This window comes from Corylus avellana, chromosome ca5 (genome assembly GCF_901000735.1).
Source record: "Corylus avellana chromosome ca5, CavTom2PMs-1.0".
Classification (NCBI taxonomy): domain Eukaryota; kingdom Viridiplantae; phylum Streptophyta; class Magnoliopsida; order Fagales; family Betulaceae; genus Corylus; species Corylus avellana.
Genome location: NC_081545.1, coordinates 21,161,256 through 21,182,959, shown reverse-complemented (window position 1 = coordinate 21,182,959; position 21,704 = coordinate 21,161,256). Strand labels below are relative to the sequence as shown.

At 38.9% G+C, this 21,704-nt stretch overlaps 1 protein-coding gene across 5 annotated transcripts in view; it reads right to left on the bottom strand.

Annotated features, from left to right (window-relative positions):
- Positions 1-1,026: 1,026 nt before the first annotated feature.
- The window catches only part of LOC132180792 (DExH-box ATP-dependent RNA helicase DExH6-like), a 34,710-nt gene continuing 14,032 nt past the window's right edge, over positions 1,027-21,704 (bottom strand). For 4 of the 5 annotated variants that reach the window (XM_059593738.1, XM_059593739.1, XM_059593740.1 and 1 more), the window contains 9 exons: positions 20,735-20,825; positions 20,583-20,641; positions 9,428-9,589; positions 5,468-5,520; positions 4,935-4,968; positions 4,732-4,821; positions 3,640-4,644; positions 2,044-3,144; positions 1,027-1,906 (listed from right to left, as the gene is read on the bottom strand). In XM_059593738.1, coding sequence (XP_059449721.1) covers positions 1,418-1,906; positions 2,044-3,144; positions 3,640-4,644; positions 4,732-4,821; positions 4,935-4,968; positions 5,468-5,520; positions 9,428-9,589; positions 20,583-20,641; positions 20,735-20,825 — 3,084 coding nt within the window. In that variant the 3' untranslated portion in view covers positions 1,027-1,417. Of the gene's footprint in view, positions 1,907-2,043; positions 3,145-3,639; positions 4,645-4,731; positions 4,822-4,934; positions 4,969-5,467; positions 5,521-9,427; positions 9,590-20,582; positions 20,642-20,734; positions 20,826-20,927; positions 20,949-21,704 lie in introns of those variants that run through there. The other variant, XM_059593743.1, reaches the window with a different exon arrangement.

Here is a 21,704-nt window from a genome sequence, read left to right as displayed (position 1 = left end):
CGAAGTTTAGGGGTATTAAGTATTTAACCCTTATTTTATTTTACTAGTAATATTATCCTCATTACCATTTTACACCCACTTAGAGATGTTTGGAATTAAATCGAAAAATAAAGTTTTTGAAGTAAAAAAAAAAAAAAAAAAAAAAAAAAAATTATTTTAAATTTTTCTCAAAAGTGTATTTTAACTATTTTTAAAATGAAAAAGTCAAAGAAGTATAACGCAATCTCAAACATGTTATTAGGAAAGAGTAATAGAATTTTTAAAGTAAAAAAGAGTTTTTATCTTTTTTTATTTTTTTATTTTTTTTATTTTTTTTATAATTTTAGAAAAAGCTTCATTTTTAAAATTTTTCTAAAAAATGTATTTTAGTCATTTTTAGAATGAAAAAATAAAATAAACGCTTCTGAATTTTTGTATCAAACATGTCAATTTTTTGTTTGATACAACTCTTAGGTACTAAAAGTACTTTTTAAGTTCTCTAATACAATTTCCAAAATGCTCTTAGCGTGTTTTGAGAATTTTTTTTCTTTTTTAATTTGTTTTTAGTGGTTAATATAAAAAGTCATTAATGAGAAGTCAAGCAGTGTTATTCTTATTTTATTCTTGTTATATGGTTGAGACTTGACCAGTAAGACTATGTAAAGAGCTCCTCGTGGCAAAAAGTTGTTCTCAGAATTTATACCAACAAAAGAAATAGAGAAAGTACGTCAAGAAAAAAAAAAAAAAAAAAAGGAAAAACGTTTTCTATAATACTTTGTTTGGTAACATGTTTTCCTCTGAGACCCAAGTCTGATCTTTTTTATTGTTTTGTAAAATTTAAATGCTTGATGGAGAATATGTTATCCTTAATATGCAAACAATTACAACCTAGTGGAGGAAGGGGAATACACTTCCCATCTCTTCGACAATTTTTTGTTAGAGAAATGCTATTGAAACATACTCTCCATATTGAAACGAGTAAAACTGTAAAATATAATTTAACCTAAAAGTAAAGAAAGAGAATTTATAATAATAAAAAGACTCCTCATTTCCTTGATAATGAAAACCCAGGGCAAGCAATTCAGCCCAAAATGGGTGCAAGCAATTCAATCCAAAGTGGTGTTAAAGCAAAAGCAAAAATTTACTAAAAAAAAGTTGAACAAAACATCCAATATACCTACTTATCTCTTAACATTTTTTTTTTTTTTTTTTTTTGGGGGGGGGGTATTTCGTCACAAGTGAGTTTAGCCTTATGGGAAAGAGGGAAGGGAAAGAATTAAACCGGTGATCGCCACTTTATGAGACAATCCTAAACCAATTGTACTACCCTTAAAAAAACAATTATTTTTTAATTTTTTAATTTTTTCTATTTTATAGAAGCATATGAGAGTCCCTCCATTCATCGTCTTGTCCACAACATACAATTAATTAGGTTTCATTATCTAGACCCATTCCCCCGCTGCCGCTTAAGAGAGTCTCCCCTTGGACCATGTTGTCCAAGCATTCCAAAACTGTTACCATCTACACTGGGACCGGGACCAGGACCGGGACCCCGTGATGCAGGTCTCTGATACTGGTTCATGCCGGCTGAATTAAGTGGCGGCTGAACTTTGTGACTCGAAGGATTGCCCAAATAGGTTGTTCCCATTGGTGCAGGTAATCTAGTATTGTGATGACGGGAAGGGGATTGCTGGTGTGTGCGAGGGTTCATAAGTGATCTAAGGAACCCATTTGAATTCTGTACCAACCCTTTACTCCTCCCTGGGGCAGACTTGTCAATCTCAGTAGCATTTACCATTGAAGTCAATCTGTCCACTGCCTCTAATGGCACTGAAATTCCAGACAGCCCATCTAATGATAGAATGCGGGTCATAGCATGCATAGAGGCCCCTAAAACAGGAGGAAGCATGGTCTTTGGATGTGTTACCTACAAAATATAAAAAAAAAAACAGTAAGACCAAGTGATTCACGATTAGGCGAGTTGAAACTCTCACCGTGCATTAGTCAAAAAGCGTGTCGCATACTTCACTAACACCCATAAGTGAGAACAATGCAAGTACTTACTTTGAATAAGATTGCTGCAGCTAATCGCTCTCTCAAGCAGTAAATTTGAGCAACATCAAGTGCTGTTGACCCAAAGAAAAGCCACCGATCCACAATGACTTTAACTGAATTTTCAGGAGCCGACATAATCTTCCCTTCACGCTGTCCACCTGAATGATTGTCGATCTCCATAGCATCTTCATCACTTTCATCTTCATCAGCACCATCATCACTACTGTCATCGTCATCGTCTTCATCATCATTGTCATCCTCTTTTGCTGGAGCAACAGCAATCTCGGTTGCAAGCAATAATAATGGAAGCGGCCCAGTCACAGTACAGCTCCTTATTATCATACCTGCTTCCCCGCGGGTTATCTCATCATATACAATCAAAGGGCAATCCTTACTTTTTCTTGTTGACAATCTACTATTAATGGAAAAAGAGTGCAAACGAACTTTATCACCACCAGCAGTCTCTATGAGCCGTTTTCCATTTTTATGAGGTGGACGCAATCTCCCCACCATAGGATACAAACCAGCCACAAGGACTGAATGGAGTACACCAGGGTCCCGTGCATTCAAGCTACAACTGGAAATATCACCAGGAATAAACCCATTCCGAACTAGTTCATATTGGAGCTGCTTACGCATGCCATGCAACATATGCATAGTGCCTTTGTTGACAAAATACTCTGAACAGAACCGTGCCTCTTGACCCATTTGCCTAGCATTCATCCAGCACTCGTATGCTGCTACTATGGCTAGCTGATCACTGTGCCCACCATACAATGAGGCAAGTTCAGATTTAGCAGCTTCAGCTCTCATCTTATCTTGTGGTAACATGGGAAGTGTAAATGGATCTTTAGAATCAGAGGCACATGCCAGAGTCAAGGCTGGGTCAAGGCAATTCATTAATATAGCGAAGAAAAGCATCTTGCTTGTCAATGGATGAACAGGTAGAGAACCTAGCTTTTCCCCAAGTTCAGTCAGCTTTTCATCAACTGACAAAGCCCCGATATCTTGAAGAACTAAAACTGCATTTCGTATGGCCTCGAAAACTGGAGGATCTAATGTCTTCTGCAAGAAATCTTCTATCTTGCAATTTGGATCAAGCAATTTTACCTGTAAATGAGAAACAAAATTTAAAAAATGAATCACCACAAATAATACTGTTATTCAGAACAATACTGTTTCAATTCCCAAAGTTCATTATTTGAAAAAGTGGAGGAAAAGGCATTTCTTTTATTCCAGAACAGAAATAAGCATTTTCCAAGGAAGAGAGAGAGAGAAAGTGAACTCATAAGCACAAGACGAATTATTCATCTCTTTAATCAAAATTCCTAGCATGCTATCGTCATGTGAATATATATTAAAATAATTATTCAATAAATGTGAAACACGAATCAACAAAACAGTAAGGGAGCACATCAAAAATGAATTTTTCCAGAATTGATTTTCAGCCAAAAATTGCTTCTGCACACTGATTTGGCAATAAAGATAGGAAATGCATCACAAATGGGTTTACACGATCTGGATCACCATTCCAATAAAGGTCTTAGGACCCATAAACCCTGTCAGCTCTGGCTCAGAAACAATGTCATTAGGAGAGTAAAGTACCTGTAGACATAGCTCCTCGATTGGAATTCTCTTAATTTCAGGAAGTTGAAATTCTGGCAAAGAAGCCGCCCGGAATTTTGAAAAGAGATGATAACATATTCCAGGCTGACAGCGGCCAGCACGTCCTTCTCTTTGCTTGGCACTTGCTTTTGAGACCCAAGAAGATTGAAGAGTTGATACATTATTATAAGGATCATAACTTTTTTCCTTCATACGACCGCTGTCAATAACGTACACAACATCATCAATGGTAATGGCAGTTTCAGCAATATTGGTTGCAAGAACAATTTTGCGGCAACCAGGAGGTGGACTATTAAAAACCTTCTTTTGTTCCACAGATGGAATCATAGAATGAAGACACATTATCAGATACTTGGAAGTATTTGTGAAAAAGGGCGATGCGATTAATTTTTCCCGGGTTTTATTTATAGCCTCCCATCCTGGCAGGAAAACAAGTATAGCTCCATCTTGTGAATCAATACATATTTTCTTAATTAACTGCACTATAAGACCAACATCAATATGTTCAGGATCGACTGTTCCTAGATACTTATCAAGCAATTGTTGTTCTTCACTGGAGTTGGAAATGGTACTTCCCAAGTGTTTTTTAATTATTTCAGCAGCTTCTAGTTGATTTTCCCGTTCAGCCCACTCCAGCGCAGTAGATCCATCCTTGGCCTGTAAATGGCATTCTGCCCCAAAAGATAAGAGCATGCAAACATCAGCCACTCTACCCTTTCCAGCAAATACCATCAATGGTGTAACCCAAGTCAATGAATGCTGGTAATTGAACACTTTTTGGGTTCCCTCAGAAGAAACTAATTCCAGGAGTGGATCAAACTCATCATTGGTCCAAGCCAGATAAATAGCTTCATCTAAAGCAAGCTTATCTTCCTCTGTTAACTCAGTGTCCTCAGTAGGAAGACTGGATATAGTATTATTGAGATGATTATGTTCCTTCGATTTCAGGATAGAAAGTACGTCCTCCAAATAATAAGTTTCAACCTGCAAAAGAGGGGGGTAAATTGCTAGGATATTAAAACAAAAATCAACAACGATAATTGAAAACTAATAATCTCACAGAGGTTTTACAGGATAAGTGAACCCAGGGACACGGATGATTGGGCAGCCACCAAAATATTGTGAAAATCGTTCAGCATCAATAGTAGCACTCATAAGTATCTGTTGGTTTTCAAAACATAAGAAAAGCCCACTTATCAGTAACCAGAGATCCAGAATAAGAAAACGTCCAATATAATAATAATAATATAAAAAAGAAAAGGATTAGAACTAACCAATCGCAGATGAGGAAATGAATGAAGCATGTCTCTGCAAATAAGAAAAAAAAGACACCAGTGAAATTCATGAAAGCCAAAAGAAATATCCGAATTGATTAATAATTGAAAGCTAACTAGCAACTATGCCTACCAACTGTAATCTTTTGTCTGTTCTATAGGCAGTTCAAAAAGACGTAAACTTTCTAGCATGAAAAAAAAAAAAAAGAAAAAAAAAGAGCACAAACACGCATCAATGCTTCTACCCAAGGGCACTTCCAAACCATAATAAGGATGGGGGAGCTGGATGGGTGAGATCATGGGTTCAAGTGCGATGGGGCAAACACACAGAAATGCTGAGTAGATGAATGACTGATTCGGTATCAAATAATAATGTCTTAATGCCACATTTCTAGTGGTAGCTCTTCTGACATTTTAAAAGTTCAATTACCAAAAAGAAATGCATTTTAAAACATTCCAACCATACCCATACTCTTATTACAAACCACAAAAACATGTTTACTTGAAGCAAGTTTCTCTTACTTATGAAGTACCTGAGAATTGCCAACATGAAATCAGAGTAGCGATCCCTTTCATGAATTTCATCCTGGAAAGTAAAATCAAGGACATTGATAATGTTATATTAACTATTTAAGTTCAGATATATTAGAAGAGTTATGCATCAGTATGGAGAAATCTTGTATTTTAAAATTTAATAAATAACAGATATGTACGGACGAGCCCACATGACCATCCAAAAGCCACTAGATTAAGTTCGTTTCTCCATGACCATCCAAAAATATAGAACAAATGAGCTACAACTAGAAAGTTTTTTTTTTTTTTTTGGGATTTTTTTTGGCTTAAATCCTTCCGCAACTTGGCTACGTTTTGATTCAACAATTAACTCATGGAAAATAGATTTTTGGATGTAACCACATTTGCAGACGTACCATGCATATGTTATCGCATAAATGTTTTCTTAACAATATAATCCACAGATCAAGAAAAAACCATATATATAAAAAGCACTAGACTTTTGTTTCCAATACTGACCATTATCCTTCACATAACTTTACAGGTTCTGTAAGTTATCTATTCTCATGTTTTCAGTTTAACATAACTCTCGTTAAACTGTAAACTTTTCACAATTAAGGCATCCAAATATTCAAAAGCATAATATTGATATTTTCCATTTAATTTCTTTTTTACATTCAAGGCAGCTGACTACACAAGTAATATAGCCACCGCATGTAAGCCAATGGTAGCAAATCAATGATGAGCAGACCGCACATATGGTTGGATAACTTTCCAGAAACATAGACCACAACCCAATCGAAGACGGCTTTAGGCAAAAATTTGATTTCAAAGAAAGCACAAGAGTCACGCAATCCTCAAAGGGGCAACGATTCATTTATCTCTAAATGTTCACAGCAAGAACAAAACAATAACTTTCCAGATTGCCTCTTTGGAATATCTACACCCTTGATTCTTCCAATAATGTAGCAGCTCTAGGATGTTACTAAACATTGTCTAGAAACTCCGAATAAATTGAGAACCATGTACCAAAGATCACTTGGGTATTCATAATGGATGAGGAGATGATTCAATGTCTTCTCATTCTTTTTGCAAAGGCAACACCAATTAACCAGTGCAAAACCACGCCTTTTAAGATTGTCAATCATGAGGCTTCTACCCAATGCTGCTGTCCATATAAAGAAAGCTATACAGGGCGGAGCCTTGGCCTTCAAAATGCTTTTCTTGGGTAAAGGACAAGGCTCTCCAGCTTCTAAAATTCTACAATAGCTCTTCACTTCAAAGTCGTGACTACTAGCTGGAGTCCACAATTCTATCCACTTCCCTGAGATAAATATAACAGATTGAGGAAAGAATCTAAAGATTCCAGCTCCCAATCCTAAACTGCCCATGCAAATCTCGGATTCCAATGGAAAGAAATGCCGAAAGAATCCAAATAGTCCAACATCATGGCCTCTTTGTTGTGAGCTATCAAATAAAGGTCTGGGAATATAGTCTTAAAAGCAGCTTCTCTGCAGCAAACATCATGTCAAAAGCAAACCCATCCCCAACCATGAAGGAGACAAAGTTGGAGAAACTCCCCCAGTCATTTCTGATATTCCTCCAAAGACACACTGTAGGGCCCTTGAGCTTCCTCTAAGCACCAACCACCTCTTTGGACCCCATATTTCCCATCAATCACCTTTCTCCAAAGAGGAGTCTCCTCTTGCACATATAGCCAAATCCACTTACAAAGTAAGGCTTTATTGAACAACATAAGATTTTTAACTTCCAAGCCTCCTCTAGGAACTGAGGAGCAGATAGTCTTCATGTTCACCAAATGAAACTTAGGCTCACATCCCAAAGAAAATCTCTTTGAAGACATTCTAATCTCCTAGCGATACCAGCTGGCAAAAGAAAAAGGGACAAAAAATATGCAAGTATATTGGGTAATGTACTCTTGATGAGAGTAAGATGATCTCCCTGAGACAAATAACTCTTTTTCCAACTAACCAATCTTTTCTCTATTCTCTTGGCGACCCCATACCAAATAGCTTTTGTTTTCCCAGAGGATGTCCTAAGTATTTCAAGTAGAATGGTGAGAGTTGTGGGCTCTAGTGTCCCCTCTTTTTTGGGTTCATGAAACTTTAAACCTACCCTATCATGGCATGAGAACCCAGTCTACACACTTACGAATACCACCAAAAGAGAGAGAGAGGTTTAATTACCAAACAAAGGCATGAAATAATGCGTTAATATAGCATATGATCATTAGCACTAAAAAGTGTAGGATAGAATAAATCATTCACCTTGTATGTCAATCACTAGGATGGCAGCTAAACCCAGACTTGCCAGCCAACACTCGGCTTTTAAGCCACAATAACCAATAACAATAAATGTTCTAGTCATTACATAGTTTCCTTTACGTAAGATATTTGTGAGGCTCGCTAAAATTCCAACATGTTAAAGCAAAGTATGGGTGCCCCACACAAAGAGAATACCCAGTTCAAATCATGATTGTAACAATAAAGGTAGTGAAAGTTTTTGAGCAAATATTATACTTGAACACATCCGAAAATCTCTTTTACCATTTAAGGCAACTCAGCGCCACAACAAACAGTTTGAAACACAACTGACGCATGCATAGTGCACACTTCAGATGGTTCACATATACAAGTTTTTCTTTTATTTTACAATATTGGGCAACTACCCACAGTAGACAGTTGCCAGACACCATTTGAAATGTGCATGGTGCATACTACAGATGATTCACATATATCTCAAATCTTTTTTTCCCCTTCAACTCTCAAAAGAAGTCCTGCAAACACCATCCAAAACGTGCATACTGCAAATGATTTGCAGATGCCAATCATGTACTGCAGAAACATTCCATAATTCTAGTAAAGACAAAGCTATGAAGATGATTCTAAATATTTCTAATTTTTGCCACGTGTATATTTCACAAAAAGGAAAAAAAATGCCAATAGCCAGATTTTTTTCTGAAGGAAGCTAAGGGCCAATATTTTGCAACCTCAGTGTCTTCTTCTCTCAAAGGAAAGCAGCACAAAATAAAAAAAGCTGTCTGTGACTTTCATCATACAAAAATCAGAACCATTCCAATGCCACAATTCACTAACATAATATGGAGAACAAGGATTTGTTCTTATACTACTAATCTTATGCACCCTCACTCTTGTCACCATTGTACACAAAAGGTAAGAAGAAACACCTTCGCCCAAGTTGTTATCCCCTTAATCAACCCCTATAAATCCTTCACCCTTCTTTTCATTACTTACGATTTATCAGAAGAGTCTTTCATCTCATTGGTCTTATTTGCACTTGTGCCACCCACTGTCCCAGATATTAAAACTGATTAAAGCTAACCCAAATTTCTTTCTGAAAGAAAATTCTCTTTTTCAGCATGCCATCCTGGTTACAGTTAATGATAGAAAATGTTACTCTTCCTTCTTCAGCATTCAAGTCCATCGCTTCTGATTCATCAATATTATGGTATTTTCACACATCAAGTTAAAGCTGCTTCTTATATTTACCTAAATAAAAATATAAAGATCGGAGGAAAAAATGCTATAAATAATTTCTGCTTATATATCTAGCTCTGATCGACACAATGATAGACTAATGCTGGGCTCAGGTGTGGTCCATTAGAAGTCCAGGAAAAATATAAAGTTAAATTATGAATCTGCTTTATGATAAACATGGCCATGGCCACGATACTAATAGACTATGACACAACTCCAAGCTAGTAGACCTAGCTAGATAAGAACCTTTCACAAATGAATGCAAAGGAGACCAGTGACTTCACTTGATCATTCCCACATTTTTTACTCACATTAACTGTTTATCCCACTATTCGAAAAGAACTTTTGGTTAATGAATGAAAGTAAGAACATCAGTCATAATATCTATATAGCAAAAAGTGATCTTACCCTAGTATAGGGGAAGAAATTAAGAGAATATACTAGTTAAACAATAAAACCTACCACAATAATGTGAGTTATGTCAGGAAAATCTTGTTTTGCAGGTTTCATTCCAGCTTCTCTCTTTGACCTACCACCACCACAAGAAATTAACACCCTCAATAGAATCCCATTTGTGCAGAACACAATTGATGAGTTCCTTCCACCCTTGCTTTCCAACCGTATCTAACAAGGAGAGAAAGATACAAGTTAGTTATACTGCAATAGCTCAATGTATAAAGATAAAAAATAAAACATAGAAGATAAGAATTCAAACTAGACATTCCTTGTACTGCCACATACGAATATGTAAAATTTAGCAATAAAGCTACAAAGTTCAGACTTTAGCCGTGCAAACCTAGGGTAAGTGCTAAGGCTTCATACTGAAATATGAGCAAATTATATTGACGCAATGACGCTTCCCAAGTAAATACTCCATTACTTTTTTATGAATAAAATTTATATGTAAAAAATATAAAAAATAAAAAAAATAAAAAGAAGAAAAAAAAGACAACCCCCGTACACAAAAAGTACACAGGAGAGACAAACAACCAAAAGACATCTGAAATCTAATATTAATCTAAGAGATTCAAAAATCAGAAATTAGTAACAAACTACAACCCGATCTAAGAGAGATCTCAAAAAAGAGGAATTTAAATAGAGCACATTGGACTTGCAGTTCTCAAAGAGGCGCCGGTTTCTCTCTCTCAAGAACGCAAGAATAACTTTACAGATAGCCTCTTTAGAATGTCTTCGCTATGCATGACTGCTTGCTTCAAGTCTCCAATGGCCTTGAGTCTTCCAACAATGTAGCAACTCTCGGATATTGCTAGGCAAAGCCCACAAAACTTTGAATAAGTTGAGAACCAAGTTCTAAGGATCACTAGTGTACGCACAATGGATGAAAAGGTGATTTACCATCTCCTCATTCTTTTTGCATAGGCAACACCAAAGTTGTGGTCCATGTAAAGAAAGTTATGCAGGGCAGGCCGTAACCTTCCAAACACTTTCCAAGGGAACAAACAAGGCTCTCCAAACTGAAAAGTGTTATAATAGCTCTTAACCTCAAAGTCATGATTGCTAGATAGGGCCCACAACATTCAATCCGCCTACCCCAGATGGATTTTTGAAGAGTATAACATATTGAGGAAAGAGTCAAGAGATTCCAACTCTCAATCCAAGGCCACCCTAATGAAACTCGGATTCCAATTTATACAAGTACTAGAAGAATCCAAGTAATCAAACACCAAGGCCTATTTGCCACGAGCTACTGAATAAAGTTCTAGGAATAAAGACTTGAGAACCATGTCTCCGCACCAAACATTTGGCCAAAAACAAATGTGGGACCCATCCCCAACCTTGAAGGAGGCGTAGTTAGAGAAATTCTCCAAGCCATTCCAAATATTCCTCCAAAGGCACACCCTATAGGGCCCTTAAGTTTCCTCTGAACACCAACCCTCTCGTGGATCCTATACTTTTTTTTTTGGACAAATAAGCGATTCATTAAAAAGTGCAGAGGGGGGCAATCCTAGTACACAGGAAGTATACATAGACACACACCCCTTTAAAAATAAAATGAAGAACACAATTCTTCAAATTGATTCATAGTAGAAACTTGAGGAACGTTCAAGGCTCCCGCCCCAAAGGAAAAACAATTTGAGAAACCTATTGCTAAGCTCCGCCATTGTAATTTCCTTATCTTCAAAACATCGAGCATTCCTCTCCCTCCAAATAGTCCACATAAGGCACAAAGGGACCATTCTCCACACCTCCCTCACCATTTTATTACCTCTTTGGCCTTGCCAGCAAGCTAGGAGGTCAATTACCCTACCATGCATGACCCAATGCACATCAAAAAGGGTAAAAAGAACACTCCATAGAGCACGTGCCACATCACAATGGAGGACATGATTGATAGACTCACCACTTCTCTTACACATACTACACCAATCCACCACGATCAAGCTTCTCTTACGGAGATTATCCAAAGTGAGGATCCTTCCTAGAGTAGCCGTCCACACAAAGAAACTTACTCTAAGCGGAACTTTAACCTTCCATATACTCTTCCACGGGAAAGAAGAGCTCCCCACCTCATGCCTCTTCAACGAAGAAGAAAGCACTCCAAAGAAGGATTGCACCTCAAAAAGCTTTCTCTTGGAGGGAATCCACCAAATGCGGTCCACACCCCCGAATGGCGCCGGGTCTCATACAATTTGCTATAGAAAGCCATCACCACCTCCACTTCCCAGTCATGAGCCACTCGTAAAAAAGAAACATTCCAATGAACTTCCTCATTCAAAATCTGCATGTTATCACTCACCCGAGCCTCTTTGTTTCTAGCAATACGAAACAATTCAGGATAAGCCTCCTTCAAAAGTTGATCCCCACACCAAATATCATGCCAAAACCTAATATGGGATCCATCTCCTACTTCAAATCTGATAAACTTAGAAAAAGACTCCCACCCTCTCCCAATATGCTTCCAAACCCCAACACCAAAAGACCCCTCAACCTGTTTTGTACACCAACCTCCATCCATGCTCCCATGTTTTACTTCAACGACCTTCCTCCAATAAGCTTCCCTCTCCGTAGCGTAACGCCGTAACCATTTCCCAATAAAGCTTGATTAAACCTACGCAGATTTCTAATCCTGAAGCCACCATTCTGCAAGGGAGAGCAAACTAAAGACCTTTTAACTAAGTGATACTTCGACTTCTCATTGGTACCACCCCATAAAAAATTCCTTTGCATCTTCTCTAACTTATTTGCCACACTCGATGGAATGGGGAAAATAGATAACAAATAGGTTGGTAAGCTAGAAAGAGTGCTTTTTTAATCAGCGTTAGCCTCCCCCCTTTTGATAAAAGACCCATTTTCCACCCCGCCAGCCTCCTTTTCATAGTCTCTAGCATACTGTTCCAGATTGTGATAGCCTTGTAATGCGCCCCCAAAGGATGCCCCAAATACTTCATGTGCAAGCCAACCACCCGGCAACCAAAAATGCTAGCCAGCAAATCAATATCCTGCACCTCCCCAATAGGAACAATTTCTGACTTCGGCAGATTTATCTTTAGACCTAAAACAACTTCAAAACATAGGAAAAGACAGCGTAAATTACGAAGTTGTTCCTCATCCGCATCACAGAAAATCAGTGTATCATCCGCAAACAACAAGTGCGAAATGCTAAAACCAGGATTGTGCACAGGACCTACAGAAAAACCTGCAACCAGCCCCCTAGCTTCAGTTTCCACCATCATTCTACTCAATGCCTCCATGACAATAACAAATAACAAAGGAGAGAGAGGATCTCCTTGTCGAATCCCCCGAGTACAACTAAAAAAAGCCTGCTGGTTCTCCATTAACCAAAACTGAGTAGTGAACCGTAAAGACACAAAACACTATCCATTCTCTCCATTTCTCCCCAAACCACATTTTTGTAGAAGGTGGAATAAGAAATCCCAATTTACATGATCATATGCCTTCACAAGGTCCAGCTTGCATAACAAACCAGGTATCCCGGAGCAGAGACGGCTATCAATGCATTCATTCCCTATAAGGACCGAATCCAAAATTTGCCTCCCCTTGACAAAAGCATTTTGAGACTTTGAGATGATCTTAGACAACACAGTTTTCAATCTATTCACTAAGACCTTAGCGATAAGTTTGTACACCAACCCCACAAGACTTATCGGACGAAAGTCCTTGAGATCTACAGCCCCCACTTTCTTAGGAATGGGAGCAATAAAAGATGCGTTTAAGCTTTTCTGGAAACTTGCTTTGCTGTGAAACTCTCTAAAGACTGCCATAAAGTCTTCTTTTATCACCCCCCCAACATGCCTTAATAAAACCCATAGAGAAGCCATCGGGACATAGAGACTTGTCGCCCTTCATATGCTTAACAACCTCAAACACCTCAATCTCCTCAAATTCCCTTTCCAGCCACCTACTATCCTGCTCCTCCATAGCTTGCATTGATAAACCCTCTCAGAAAGGCCTCCATCTGCAACTCTCAGTGAATAAATGGGTATAAAATTGGACCATATGCTCCTTGATCTCTATAGGATTAGAGGATATAGGGCCATTGAACTTAAGGGATTCAATAGTATTATTTCTTCGGTTGGATTTCACCACCCTATGAAAGAATTTTGTGTTGTTGTCCCCCTCCTTCAACCAAAGGGCACGAGACTTTTGTCACCAACTGATTTCTTCTCATAGAAGTAATCTTTCCAGCACCATGAACAGTAATTCTTTCTTCCTCTTTTCCTCCTCATCCAAACCCCGATATTCCTCATAGCTATCCAGTTCCCTGATTTCTTCTAGTAAAGCCTTTTTCCTCTTCCCTACAAGCCCAAAAACTTCATTATTCCACCTGCGAAGGTCACCTTTAAGAGCTTTCAGTTTAAAAAACCAAAACATAACTAGGGTTACCATCAAACTGATATGATTTCCACCAATGTTTCAATTGATCCATGAACCCCTCATATTTCAACCACATATTCTCAAACTTGAAGTAACCTCCCCCTCTATTTGTCTCTCCACAGTCTAAAATAATGAGGAAATGATCAGACAAAACACGAGTTAGTCTCCTTTGAGCCACATCAGGAAATCTCTCTTCCCACCCTAAGGAAAGGAGAAACCTATCAATTCTCGACCAAGATTGACTATTAGACCACGTATATTGCCCACCCATCAAGGGAATGTCCATTAGCCCTCGGTCAAAGATGAACCAGGAGAACACCTCCATAGACGGAGCATATCTATAGTTTTCGAATCTCTCACTCGGAAATCTAATAGCATTAAAGTCTCCTTCAATACACCAAGGCACCTCCCACCTGTCCATATGGCCGCTTAATTCTTCCCAAAGCAGAAATCTACCATTATCAATGTTTGGCCCATACACACCAGCAAAAGCCCACTTAAAGTCATCACTAGTACTACGAAAAGAACATGCAATAGTATAGCAACCCACACAAACCTCCAGCTTTTCCACTACCCTTCTATCCCACATAAGCAAGATACCTCCAGAAGCACCTTGCGACCCAAGAGAACACCAATCCACTTGAACACAGCCCCACAAACTTTGTACCAGCTCCCTTGTAACATTCTGGACTTTGGTTTCCTGTAAACACACTACATCTACCTTCCATTCCCTTAGCAAGCTTTTAATCTTCAATCTCTTCTCTACCAAGTTCAACCCCCGCACGTTCCACAATAATATCTTAGGCTTCATTTAACAAAAGACAGCCCCCTCCCCTTCCCCTTTCCTTTGGTTGTTGTCCCCTGTTTCCCATCATTGTTAATGGTACATTTTAGTCCCCGTAATCCCTGGTTATCTTTGAAGGTTGTTTTAGTAGGAGTTACTGCAGGACTATATTCCTTACCTCTATTTCCCTCAATTTTACGAAACAGCATCTCCATCTCTACCCCTCATACAACAAACCCACCACCTGGCAAAAGTCTTTCACTCTCTCAATCACCCATTCACATGCATTTCCTTTCGGACATTCTGAATGAACTTCCAGAGGTTCAACCTTTAACACCTCTTCATCAGCAAACTGTGCCAACTCCACACCAACCAAAGAACAACTTGAGCTCCCCTCCTTGTTGAGATTGTATACCACAGAATCTACCAAACAATCCCCCCTCCTTGACAAAATCCAGCATCTCCCCTGAGATGTAAAACTCTGGCTGATCCAACTCTGTTTGTTTGTATGGGATAATCACATATCGCGAGTCCTCGGCCCCAGCTATATTTGTCGTCTTCGGCATCTTTGAATCACTAGCCACCACGTTTTCTAGAAGCAAAACTACATAGAAGGGGTTTATTTCAGGCCCAATACCTTGATCGGCACTATCTGGCTTGGCAGTATCTTCCTCCCCAGTGATTACTAATTCTTGTCCTCCATCCACACTTCCTATATTCATCATTAGTCCCTCCCTATCTAGCCCATGATCCAGCCCTCTTCCATCTACTACCGCCAGTGATCCGCTGCCCTTACCATTTCAAGTCTCCGGCCGTCAGTTGAGCATCGCCGACAATGTCTATGTGTTGTAGTGTCTGTGTTTCCTAACCCAGAGGCTGTCCCATACCTCCTACATCGGCGCCGATGTGTTCTGCTTCGATTCCGGTCATCTCTGCTTCAATTCCAGCCTGCACAAATGCAGTTGCAATCTCCCCTCCTCCTGTCGCTCTACTGCCGTTAGAGTTTCATCGTTGGGTTGGTCAATGCTCTTATCATCATGTTTTGTGGCAGTTTTGCTTCTTATCATCTCTGACGTCCTACTCCGGCTATTCTCCGGCGGCTCACCGGTCGCCGGGTGTTGCATCGTTCCACTGGCCAAAGAGACGTTGCCTTACTTAGCTTTACACACCAACATGGCTTTAAATTCAGTAGTTTCTTTCGAAAATAAGTCTTCTTGACCAAAGGTTTGGGCTGCTCTTCATACATGGGGCCTTTCAACTTGAGCCCAAGATTCTGTTCTTTTCATCTCTAGTCCCATTTCTTACTCAGCCCAAGAAGATACACCGCCCACTTCAATCTTCTCCAGACAGCTGTTTATTTCCTCCTTAAATGCAATTAGCATATTTCGAATTGCCATAATATTGCCTTCCGTTATGAGCTGCGAAAAAATCTTCTCATTATGTCCAGCGTGATCCATGGGTGCGATTCCAGTCACCTTGTCTTCAGCACTTTCCTGAATGGGCATCTCTTGCCCGTCAAAGCGTCATGGTCGCCGGCATGCTGAGCACCGCCCTGGAAATTTTGTGTTTGCATGATGTCCAATGCCGGAATTCTCTACTCAACCTCCATCCCCTTGCCCGTCACCACCTCCTCGTAAGACACCTTTCCATGGATTCCTTGCGACCCTTTTAATACGATCCCCACCCGTGCCTCTACTGGAGCCTTACCCGCTTGCATTCCTTCTAAGCAATGTTTTTCAAAATGCTGTTTCAGCCATAGTAGTTGCACACGACATTCCTTCCAGCCCATTCCTTCATCTCCCTCCGATATGATAACGAAACTTCTCCTTCCACGCCCGCCATATTCTAAGAGCTCCATGAAATTCCCATAGTTATTACTTCGCCTCTGTAACATGTATACAGTGCTACCGAAGCAGAAAGTTCTCCAATTCTCCTTGATCTTATCCTTATGTGACAGGAAGTCCCATGACATTAAGAAATAGCACACTGTCGGCCATGCCATGATCACCGACCGAGAAACACCTTTACTTTTTTCCACCAAGCGAACACCTCCTCTCACTTCTGACCTGAATTCAAAGGACTTTTTTTCTACGTAAAAAAACCCCAGATAACCCATTCTTCTTACTGGACGACTACTACCTGCCACTAGGTGGGTAGGGGAACCACCCCTTACCTACTCACACAAGGTACTTCTCAACAATAACCTATCTCCATAGAGAATTCTCCTCATGCACGAATCTGAAAAGCCATTTACCGAGTAAAGCTTTATTGAGCAACACAAGGTTTTTAACTCTGAACTCTCTAGGAACTAAGAAGCAAATAGTCTTCCAATTCATCATATTAAACTTAGCTCACCACCTATTCCATCCTGTAGAAAGTCCCTTTGAAGATGCTCTAATCTTCCTGCTATATCGGCCGGTAAAGAAAAAAGGGACAAAAAGTTTGTGGGTAAACTGGATAATGTACTCTAGATTAGATTCGAGTTAGGCAACCACCCTGAGGCAAGTAGATCTTCTTCCATCTAGCCAATCTTCTTCCCATTCTCTCAACTACCCCCATCACAAATAGCTTTTGACTTAAAAGAAGCACCCAATGGAAGTCCCGAATATTTCAAGGGCAAACAAGAGATACTACAACTGAGAATATTGGCCAGCTCTTCTTGATGTGATACCTCCCTCTTGCTGCAACTAATTCAAATGTCCGAAGATTGACCTTAAAGCCCAAAATAGCCTCAAAAACAAGAGAATGTGTCCCAAATTATAGATTTGATCTCGATCTATATAGCACACATAATAAACGTACCATTTGCAAAAAGGGGATACTTCCAGGGAGCAGTGTTTTGGATGTCTACCCAAAATCCAGATAAATAACCCGAAGCCATAGCTCTAGAGAGCATCCTACTGAAAGCCTCCATGACAATCACGAAGAGGAGAGGTGAGAGAGGGTCCCTTTGGCAAAAGGCCACGGGAGCCTACCAAAGAAATCCTACGGACTACCATTGATCAAAATAAAGAAGAGGGCCATGGTGATACAAGCAGACATCCATTCCTCCATTTAGTACCAAAGCCAAGACGCCCAAAGAGATAGAGGAACTCTCGGTTGACATTGTCGTAGGCTTTCTGCAAGTCTAGCTTGCAAATAATGCCAAGAAATCCTAATTTCAATCTACTGTCCAAACACTTATTTGCTGTAAGAATTGAGTCTAGAATTTGTCTCCCATGTAAAGGCGGTTTGATTGTTCGATATGAGCGATCCTATCACCTGTTTCATTCTGATAGCAAGGACTTTATCCAAAATTTTATAGATACTCCCCACCAGCCTCATAAGTTTGAAGTCCTTTACTTCTAACTGTCAGATCTTCTCAAGGATAAAGGCAATGAAAGTACCATTAAGGCCCTTCTCGAACAACTTATGCTCATGAAAGTTATGAAAGATGTGCAGAAGATCATCCTTCACTACAGCCAGCACGACCGAAAAAAAGAAGAAGCAATAGTTAAGTCATCTGAGCTCGGCTCTTTGTCACCATCCATTCTAAGCATCACCTGAAGAACTTTCTCTTCTTGAAACACTCTCTCCAACCAATCCGCTTCTACAGAGACTAATAAGGGAAACTACAAACCATCTAATTTGGGGAGCCAATGAATTATCTCATTAAAGATATTCTTGTAATACTGAATGATGATCTCAAGGAGTATATCCTTGGGATATACTCCTTGAGACCATCATTCAGCATATCCCAACATTATTCTTTTTCGAGCAATTTAACATAACATAATTCTTTAACTAGTATATAATTTGTTCAAATTCTTAGATTACTAAGCACTAACTTGCAAGGTCTATAATAAGATAGGAGACCCGGGAAAGAAAGAGCTATGCTATTGACGGACCCTTTCGTAGTGACTTCAAATCAACAAGCCTCTCCTCTTTTTATCATTTTGTTTGAGGTTCGTTGAATAGAGAATGAAACGCAGAAATAGGGAAGGGTTTCCAAACATTTATTTATTTTTTTGGTTTAAGGGTTGGTCACCCTACCAAAGAACCAAAGGCTTATGGGGTTTACACCTCCCTATTACATGACGTATCAAAGGATTTCAGTAGTGCCCCCAACCCTTTGGCGAGATACTTTTTCTTTGTTTACCGCATGTCTAACCCCGGACTTTCAATACAAAAGATCTAAGGGGAAAATGCCTCAAGATTTCGGGATTTTTCAGCTTGTTCAAAAAGGGTATTTTTCTTTACTTAGGAGAAAATCCTCCATGATTTGAGTATGGAGGTTGGCATTTTCCCTACCTTAATTCCTTTTCGAGTCATTTAATCTAACATAATTCTTTTACATGTAGTATATAATTTGTTCAAATTCTCTGAAACTTAGCACTAACTCGTAAAGTCTATAAGATACGTTTTCGCATTAACAAGTTCGGTAAGAAAAGAAAAAGAAAAAAAAAAAGTTCCTTCACCAATGTCAGTAGCGTCTGGTTTAGAAAAGAAGATTTATAAAAGAAAGTTAATTACCACAATTTCACACAATTGTTTTAAAAATTGTTGTATTAATTCAATATACGTGATAGCGAGCATCATAAGAAAAATAGTGAACATTACCTTGTATCCAATATCCAAATGACCCCTTTTAATACAATAGACCTCATGGCAAAACGACTCAAGATTTTGGGATTTTTCAGCATGTTCAAAAGGGGTGTTTTTCTTTACTGAGGAGCAAATGATTCAGCTTACCTTTTGGAAGCCATGATTTTTTTTTTTTTTTTTTGAGAAGTAATGTTTCATATATCAAAAGCGCAGAGGGGCACAACCCTAGTACACAGGAAGTACACAAGAGAATGCCTTAAATGGTGAAGAAAAGAGAGAGAAGAGAACAAGAAAGTCAAAAAAACTAAAGAAGAAAGAAAGCCCAACAAAAAATCCCTCACGACACTATAAACCCTAAGACAATAGCCCTCCCACCCGATACCCAAAAGGAGGATCAGCGTTGCCACCCTTGTGCCTTGCCTTTCCCTCGCCGATTGGAAGTAATATCATCGCCATAGTTAACTGAGCTCTTCCAGTTGAGCAGCTCCCTAGTGCCTTTATACTTCACCCGAGCGACTTTTACTTATGAAAATCCTCTTCAATGGCGTCCAACAGCGCCAAGGCCGGATCCTCCTCTTCGTCATAATCCCAATCGAGGGGGTCGGAAAAATAATCCCACTCATCCATCTCCTCAAATGGATGGTATACATCCAGAGGGGCAGGAAAATCACCTTCTCCACCATCCCCACCACCCCATAGCTCGCCACCCTTATCCCACACAACGATCTCCCCAAACTGACCGTATCCTACTGGGCAGTTTTGGGGTTTTGGCAAATCAAGTGGCACCTTAGACGAGCTAGGCTTCGAACTTGGATTAAGAAAACCCCACCGTAAAAGGCTAGGCTTCGAAGCAGGAACAGCCCCAAGAGAAGACACCGATTCAACCTTTGAATACACTATGCTCTTAGCAGCCTTCGATGGTAAGTGATTAGCAAACCCAACAAAGGATTGAAACTGCACAGGAGGGTCACTGAGAGCCCCCACCGCCTCCAGAATTAAGGAATCTATCACCGGTTTGGAAGCCGTGATTTGAGGATGGAGGTTGGCATTTTCCCTACCTTAATTCCTTTTCAAGCCATTTAATCTAACATAATTCTTTTACAAGTAGTATATAATTTGTTCAAATTCTTTGAAACTTAGAACTAACTTGTAAAGTCTATAAGATAAGTTTTTGCGTTAACAAGTTCCTTCCCCGACACAGGGGTAAGAAAAGACAAAAAAAAAAAAAAAAAAAAAAAGGGTTCCTTCACCAATGTCAGTAGCGTGTTGTTCAGAAAAGAAGATTTATAAAAGAAAGTTAATTACCACAATTTTGCACAAATGTTTTAAAAATTGTTTTATTTATTCAGTATGCATGATAGCGAGCATCATAAGACAAATAATGAACATTACCTTGTATCCAATATCATCTCCAACATTCCCTCCTCTTTCATAAGAGATTCTCTCAGCAACTAAAAAGAAATTACTCAGTTTCAAAATTGTGTCTTAAGAGTCAACAAATTAGAAAAATAATAAATTTGGAGTTCATGGCAATGAGTGCACACCTGAGGTCGCTGAGATACGTCGAGGTTGAGTACACACAATTTTACAAGCCTCACCCTTACTCCACATGTAATCTAGAAGAAATTGAGGGACCTGGACGATAATTGATATGAATATTAGTAACACTAACACCAAGAAAATGCTTAAAAATATCGAAGTATATCGATGTGTACACATGAGTGTTTCGCTACATACAGCGATCTCACTATTTGCTAGCAAAAATCATGATATATCACAAGCTGAACATGTTCTTGATAACTGACCAAAAAGAACCAAACAAAGTATCATAAGAAAAGTTTTTTTTTTATAAGTAATATTGTATATATCAAAAAGCGTAAGGAGCCCCTAAGGACACAGAAAATCATAAGAAAAGTTATAGCACATCATACAACAGATCAAGATTTTTAAGTTTCTTCATTAGAGAATGACAATTGCTCTGTTCTTTAAGTAATATAGTTGCAATATATATTAATAACATATATAATCATAGCCCCTAGTGTCCACTGCTCTGTTCTTTGTTGGTAATGACGATTGGTAACATTGCATTCTAGTTAAAAATCCACTCATAAAAGTCAGTGTGGGTAGGGCTAAGATCAAACTTCCTATTACACTTGGATTTTGAAACTTGAGAAACTCAATGTGAGCTTATTACAATCATAATCTACATACATATAATTATATGATCAAAATATGCATATAATAGTCCTAGTTTTTTTTTAATAGAGAAGACTGAGAGATTACTATGATTGGATCCATGAATGCCTTTTTATCAGGAAAATCAGAAATTAGAACTAGGATTAAGTATAAAAATACATCTATCTCCTGGCAACCAAAAGGCACTTTTTTTAAAAAAAAAAAAAAAAAAGTAATTGGTCCTAAGGGGAGAGGGAAAAAGATACTCGAACTAATGACATTCACTTCATGAGGCGTGGTCCCTAGCCGATTGAGCTACCCTTTGAGGTTGGCACTTCT